Below are 7,748 nucleotides of genomic sequence, written 5' to 3'. Positions count from 1 at the left end.
CAGAGTTGTACAAATCTTTATTTCAAATTAAAAAACTAAAAAGAAAGTAAGAAAAAGTCTCTCACATGAGATGTAAGAAAAGCCCACTCATTTATTTTTTTTAATAATTTTTTCTCTTTTCTTAAAAAGTGAATTAAAAAAATCCTTTAGGCATTGCCTACACCTCATGTTCAGATAATCTTTTCTCATAAAGGTAACATCAAGATGACGACCAGAATAGCATCTTGAGGAAAAAAAAATCGTCTACAATTCTGATCTCGTATAATTTCGTGAAATATCATTTTCAGGGGGTAACACGTGTATTAAAACCAATGCAATGGTTCAGATTTGATTTAAATGATTCTTCACTGATTTAAGGTTTTATTAGTTGTACCAGATCTGGAACATTGCATTGGTATCAATACACGTGTCACCCACTGAATGTGATATTTTACGAAAATGTACGAGATCAGAATCACAGACAATTTCAACCCATCTTGAGGAGATGAGCTGAAATGTCCGTCTTAAATTTTCCATTGATATGAAATTAAAAAACTAAAACTACATAATTGAGGAAAGATTAAAAACTCAACAATAATATACAGCTTCAATTCTGAGAGTGGGGGGAAAGAAAGAGGGCTTGAGGAGAAAAATTTACAGCTTCAATTCTGGTTTCTATGAATTTTCTTCATCTATTTGTATTGTACCTTCATAACCCTACACAATTCCTTGAGGTAGTAACCCCTCCATCTACAACAAGGTTGTGTCCACTTACATACTTGGATTCATCACTTGCAAGATAAAGAGCAGCTTCAGCTATATCTTTTGGCCTTAAAGTTGGGCCCATAAGGTTAGCCAAGCTTCTCACAAACTCCTCAGTTTTCACCACTTCTTCCTCATAAGGAACCCTTATGTCCATAGAATCATCCTCTTCCTCCTCATCTATACCCTTACTCCTCCATGCATTAACAAGCATAGAGGTAGCTACCCCAAATGGGGAAATGCAATTAACCCTAATCCCATACCTTCCAAGCTCACATGCCGCATTCTTAGTTAGCCCTACAATGGCATGCTTGGATGCAGTATAAGCATGAGGGCCTAGCCCACCCATGACTCCAGCAACACTTGCTGTAGAAATGATACAACCACTTCCTCTAGGGACCATTACTCGTGCAGCATGCTTCATGCCTAGTGCAACTCCCTTGACATTAACTCTCATTATGCGGTCGAACTCATCGGCATCAAAGTTGAGGATGCTCTTGTGCTTTGATTGGTTTCCAAGAACTCCGGCATTGTTGAAAAGGATGTCGAGCCGGCCGTATCGCGAAATGGTGGAATTGACTAAGTTCTCGATTTCATCTTCAATGCTAACATCACAATGAACAAAGGTTACTGAAGGAGATAAGGAATTTGCAAGCGCAGTTCCTAATGAATCCTCAACATCGGCAATCACAACTTTGGCTCCATGTCTAGTAAAGAGCCTCACGGTGGCTTCCCCAATCCCTCCGGCGCCTCCGGTGACAATTGCAACTTTGCCTTCTAACCTGAATGTGTCGAATGATAATAAAACAGATCAATATTCTATCTACTACTACAGTCATATAGTAACCAGAACCAATTTCAGTGTGTGTATGAGAGAGAGAGAGAGAGAGAGAGAGAGAGAGAGAGAGAAAGTACCTCCTAGGGAAGGAATGTGTGTTATCCCTACCCAGATGATCCAGATGATGGATCCCCTGAAGCCCTTGAAGGGTTATTTCAGACATCACTGGAGAAGACATCTTTGGTGAGAGAGAGAGAGAGAGAGAGAGAGAGAGAGAACGCGTATTGGTTGTTGAAAGTCCTAAAGCAAAGAATTGAGTGGATGTCTAGTACGGGGGAGAAGGAATTTATAGGCAATCACGTAATGGTTCCGTGGGTGGACCGGTCTTCTATATTGGATGCGAACTTTCTCAGAAGTGTCCCCTCCCCTACTTTCGAAGATCGTTGGACCCCTCGAGGTCATGGTTTAATGTATCGGTTCTTGGATCGGATCGGGATCAGTCTCAGATGAAACCGACTTTATATGGAAAAACAAAAAACGGTTTTTAATAACTTTCTATAATTTGATTGTAACAGAGAATCAGTAATGCAACAGTACAAAATTAGGATTGGTCTGGAGTCCGGACAATGGATTTAAGGGATGGTATCGGTATTGATATCAGTTGATATCGATTCAGATTGGATTGAATCAATGTATTCATCAATTTTACCTCATTTTTTTTTTAAATATAACTTTTTGTATTATTTTATTCCTAAAATGATATAGATAATTGATTTAGATTGATCAGAGATTGAGGGTCGATCACAGCTGATACTAATCCAATACAATCGATACAATATCAATACTTGAAACCATGGTCTGAACTCTTGCCGATCCGATCGCATGACAACAAACCATGCTCAAGGCTCACCCTCATGGTAACGGATTTTATAACAATTTACAAACTACCCTTCAAGTACCCTGGTTTCACATGGAAGACCTTGGTTTTACATGGAAGCCATCTTAAAAAGCCCAATGGATTTGACTAAAAACTCAACACCCCATTTCTTGTTTCATACCCAGCTAGGTTCTTCAGGCCTCTTATTAATTGCAAGATATATAAGAAGAAATAAAAGGAGAGAACTATATCGGTCATTGGTGGTAGGAAGTTGGTGACTAAAATATATGGGTGAAGACAGGGTATACCTTCAACCAATGGGTGTGATGGTAGCTGGAATCCTGGAAATCCGTACACGCAAGTCCCAAGTGACACAAAACTCAACAAACCCATCTCTCTCACATGTCTCACAGAATGATGGAAACAAAAAAGAAGTCTGGGTCTTCTGATTTAATTTAATTAATTAGTTGAATGGGAAAATAAATTAAATAATAGAGAGGAAGAAGATCGAAAGAATCGTGATTTGTTATGCCAGCAAGTATCCTGTCAAGCATCTACTAAAAATGTAGTAAAAGATGTTGGACTCCGTAAGTGAGGAATTTCTTTTCTTCATACCTTTTTTTTTTTTAACTACATATTTTGGCCCATTTGTTTCTTGTCTCATACGAACCAAATTGAGTTGTGGGTAGCTGCAACCCCTATGGTTGCCAAAAAAGGAATCTCAAGCATGGTTTCAAATATCGGTATTATATTGATCACATCATATTGGCCGTATCAATCATATTATATCAGTATTGATTGAGACTGATTAGGTAAAATAGTAAAAAAATTATATTTAAAAACTAAATAAATAAATAAAGGCATGTAAAACAGATCAATACATGCCAATCCGATCCGATTTAGATCGGTATCGACATCGCTCAATATCAATATCGATACCATCCCCTAAATCCATGATTTCAAGGGGTATTTTAGAAACTACTATAACCTAGGAGGGTATTTATGAATTTTAGGGGGAAGTGAATTGTTCCATTTCTTTGACTGCCAACAGGGGATTGCAACTACTTTACTGACAACTGGTTAGCTACAACCCGGGTAGAAGTCAAATTTTTTCCGTCTTATACATCCTATAGTTCTATGGATATTCTAGCTAACAATAAATTGCAATAAATATGTATTATGTGGTAATAAAGAACCGTATAAGTAAAGAGATCTACTCATTTATAAGAAAATGAAAAATCGTTAAAGGTGACCCAATTTCTTGTCACCAAACATGGTGGATTTATAAATTATAATATTTTTTTTAAATTATTTAATGGAGGTGTAAAAAATTAAATTTTCAAAACATTGAAAATTATTTAATGTAGTTTTTTATTTTTTTAACATGATTACTATTATTGATAAATAATATATATACTAGTAAAAATACACGTGCAAATGCACATGGTGGTAGTCTCCTAATTAAACATTTTCTTAAAACAAGATTATTGGGTTAATCCATTGAAGTAAGTTCTGAAAAGCTTGGTAAGTTGATTTTTCAAAGTTTGTATTTTCTAAAAACAAAATTAAACCTAATTATTCTGAATACAAGAGAGAAAATCCACAAACTAAATAGTGCAATTCCCATAATAGAAAGGAGAAGGGAACATGAAACATAAAAAACATATGTCTCGTCTTCCTCTATGGAGGTCTTGAGAACGGCATCAATTTCACAAATAATTCTCTCATAGCATATAACAATAATAATAATAATAAACCATAATATTACAAACCATGGAGACTGATTAAGAAAAAACTAATCTCTGATCAAGTCAAAGCGGTGTACCTGAAAACATGCTTGCTTTCCGCATCCTCTGAAGATTTTTCCATAATATAATGCAATAACTTCTCCACCTGAGCTCTATCTTGCAGATTAAATGAATTATATGAGATTAAATGGATTATACTACCTTGTGGATGTGGAGTATCTGAAATTGAGAAATGCAGTGCCAGTGATCCGAGAGAAAAAGAACCTGAAGTTGAGAACTTTTGTGCTACTGTAATAGAAAAAGAAATAGGAATTTGAAATATTCTGAACTATTGTTGTAAGAGACAGAAAATTGAGAAATCGTGGGATATTGTAGTTGATTTATTGTCCTCTCTGTGGTATATATAAGGAAGGATTCTATTGTATAAAAACTTGTAAAGTTGATGAAAAATCGTTGAAAGATACTGTTTTTATGCAATAAATCTATCCATAATTATGTGACTATAATTTTGTGATTATTTTTTTATCCCTTTAATACGTAATAATTTTAATTAATGATTACTCCGCCCCCTTTCTCCTCCACATTCAGAGAGATGAGTGAGAGAAATATAATTATATAAAGAAAATATCCTTCTTCCACATTTAGATTTTGTAAGGGATGGAAGGAGAGATTTTAGGAGTTTTTTTTTTTTTTTTTGTATATCTCTATTTATACTTTCCTTTTTAATGTCTCCATAATTATTTATTGTCTCTATAGAGAATCTCCCCCCATTGTGCTCTACTTTTTTTCCAAGGAAGATGAGTGAGAGAGAGAGAGAGAGATTTAAGGAGGAATAATAGTACATTTGTTTGGTTTATAATTATATGACTTTTTAATAGTTAATAATTATAATTATAAGCCTTTTTAATACTCCACTCTCCCCCTTTCTCCTCCACGTTGAGAGAGAGAGAGAGAGAGAGAGAGAGAGAGAATATTATATGCATTTTTTTAATCCTTTTTAATATTTAATTAATTATTACTCTCTCCTTTCTCCTACACGTTTAGAGAGAGAGAGAGAGAGAGAGAGAGAGAGAGAGAGAGAGAGATAGAGAATTATGGAGAGTTTATTATTATTAACTTCTTTTTTTGTTGGTATATCTCTCTCCATAATTGTTCATTCTATCCCTATTTACCATAATTCTCTCTATTTCTCTCTTTACTCTCCCCTTTTCTCCTCCAAGTTTCGAGAGGGAGAAAGTGAGAATTATAGAGTTTATTATTATTATTTGATTTATCTTCCATTTTTAGGGGTGAGAGGATGAGTGGGTTTATATGCCTTTTTAATACTCCACTCTCCCCCTTTCTCCTCCACGTTTAGAGAGAGGGAGAGAGAGAAAGAATTATAGAGAGTTTATTATGATATTTGTTTCATATTCAATTTTGAGGGGATTTTGGTCATTTGGGGATTTTTTCAAGTGTTTTTTGATCATTTGGGAATTTTTTTGGTAGATGTAAATGGATTTTTAGTCATTTTGAAAAAGTATACCAAAGACAAGGAGTATGTACTTTTATATAGTAGTATGATTTTTTGGTAAATATATTAATAATTATAATTAATTATTACTCTCTCCTTTCTCCTACACGTTTAGAGAGAGAGAGAGAGAGAGAGAGAGAGAGAGAAATAGCGAATTATGGAGAGTTTATTATTATTAATTTTTTTTGTTGATATATCTCTCCATAATTGTTCATTCCATCATCATTTACCATAACTCTCTCTATTTCTCTCTTCACTCTCCCCTTTTCTCCTCCATGTTTTGAGAGGAAGAGAGTGAGAATTATAGAGCTTATTATTATTATTTGATTCATCTTCCATTTTTAGGGGTGAGAGGATGAGTGGGTATAGGGTTTGTAATTATATGCCTTTTTAATACTCCATTCTCCCCCTTTCTCCTCCACGTTTAGAAAGAGAGAGAGAAAGAATTATAGAGAGTTTATTATGATATTTGTTTCATATTCAATTTTGAGGGGATTTTGATCGTTTGGGGATTTTTTCGGGTGTTTTTTGATCATTTGAGAATTTTTTTTTGATAGATGTAAATGGTTTTTTGGTCATTTTGAAAAAGTATATCAAAGACAAGGAGTACTTACTTTTATATAGTAGTATGATTTTTTGGTAGATGTATTAATAATTATAATTAATTATTACTCTCTCCTTTCTCCTACACGTTTAGAGAGAGAGTGAGAGAAATAGAGAATTATGAAGAGTTTATTATTATTAACTTCTTTTTTGTTGGTATATCTCTCTCCATAATTGTTCATTCCATCCCCATTTACCATAATTCTCTCTATTTCTCTCTCCACTCTCCCCCTTTCTCCTCCACGTTTAGAGAGGGAGAGAGTGAGAATTATAGAGTTTATTATTATTATTTAATTTATCTTTCATTTTTAGGGGTGAGAGGATGAGTGGGTTTAGGGTTTGTAATTATATGCCTTTTTAATACTCCACTCTCCCCCTTTCTCCTCCACATTTAGAGAGAGAGAGAGAGAGAGAGAGAGAGAGAGAGAAAGAATTATGGATATTTTATTATGATATTTGTTTGATATTCAATTTTGAGGGGATTTTGGTCATTTCGGGATTTTTTTCGGGTGTTTTTTGATCATTTGGGAATTTTTTTGGTAGATGTATTAATAATTATAATTAATTATTACTCTCTCCTTTCTCCTACACGTTTAGAGAGAGAGAGAGAGAAATAGAGAATTATGAAGAGTTTATTATTATTAACTTCTTTTTTGTTGGTATATCTCTCTCCATAATTGTTCATTCCATCCCCATTTACCATAATTCTCTCTATTTCTCTCTCCACTCTCCCCTTTTCTTCTCCACGTTTAGAGAGGGAGAGAGTGAGAATTATAGAGTTTATTATTATTATTTGATTTATCTTTCATTTTTAGGGGTGAGAGGATGAGTGGGTTTAGGGTTTGTAATTATATGCCTTTTTAATACTCTACTCTCCCCCTTTCTCCTCCACGATTAGAGAGAGAGAAAAAAAAAAAGAATTATAGAGAGTTTATTATGATATTTGTTTCATATTCAATTTTGAGAGGATTTTGGTCATTTGGGGATTTTTTCGGGTGTTTTTTTATCATTTGGGAATTTTTTTTTGGTAGATGTAAATGGTTTTTTTTTCATTTTGAAAAAGTATACCAAAGACAAGGAGTACATACTTTTATATAGTAGTATGATTTTTTGGTAAATGTATTAATAATTATAATTAATTATTACTCTCTCCTTTCTCTTACACGTTTAGAGAGAGAGAGAGAGAGAGAGAGGGAGAAATAGAGAATTATGGAGAATTTATTATTATTAATTTTTTTTTTGTTGGTATATCTCTCTCCATAATTGTTCATTCCATCCCCATTTACCATAATTCTCTATATTTCTCTCTCCACTCTCCCCTTTTCCTCCTCCACATTTAGAGAGGGAGAGAGTGAGAATTATAGAGTTTAGTATTATTATGTGATTTATCTTCTATTTTTAGGGGTGAGATGATGAGTGGGTTTAGGGTTTGTAATTATATGCCTTTTTAATACTCTACTCTCCCCCTTTCTCATCCACGTTTAGAGA

At 34.0% G+C, this 7,748-nt stretch overlaps 1 protein-coding gene across 2 annotated transcripts; it reads right to left on the bottom strand.

The window, feature by feature from the left end:
* Positions 1 to 455: 455 nt before the first annotated feature.
* Positions 456 to 4,513, bottom strand: LOC122082815 (short-chain dehydrogenase reductase 2a-like). Of its 2 annotated transcripts, XM_042650591.1 has the most exons (3): positions 4,409 to 4,513; positions 4,222 to 4,296; positions 456 to 1,523 (listed from the first exon to the last, which is right to left on the bottom strand). In XM_042650591.1, exons 2-3 carry the CDS (start codon positions 4,263 to 4,265, stop codon positions 689 to 691), a joined length of 879 nt encoding a protein of 292 aa, XP_042506525.1. In that variant the 5' UTR covers positions 4,266 to 4,296; positions 4,409 to 4,513; the 3' UTR covers positions 456 to 688. The 2 variants fall into 2 exon arrangements, with proteins under 2 accessions (XP_042506525.1, XP_042506524.1); XM_042650590.1 differs by lacking the exons at positions 4,222 to 4,296; positions 4,409 to 4,513 and adding an exon at positions 1,657 to 4,184.
* Positions 4,514 to 7,748: the final 3,235 nt, after the last annotated feature.

This window comes from Macadamia integrifolia, chromosome 6 (assembly GCF_013358625.1).
Source record: "Macadamia integrifolia cultivar HAES 741 chromosome 6, SCU_Mint_v3, whole genome shotgun sequence".
NCBI lineage: Eukaryota > Viridiplantae > Streptophyta > Magnoliopsida > Proteales > Proteaceae > Macadamia > Macadamia integrifolia.
The sequence above is the reverse complement of the archived record's forward strand: the minus strand, read 5'-3'. Positions and strand labels throughout refer to the sequence as shown.

What these genes read in the sequence shown, in the direction of transcription:
- LOC122082815 (XM_042650590.1), bottom strand. Translation starts at nt 1,757, where the DNA reads ATGTCTTCTCCAGTGATGTCTGAAATAACCCTTCAAGGGCTTCAGGGG. An exon ending in ACACATTCCTTCCCTAGGAG is followed by an intron (nt 1,524 to 1,656) that starts GTACTTTCTCTC and finishes CGACACATTCAG; the next exon opens with GTTAGAAGGCAAAGTTGCAA.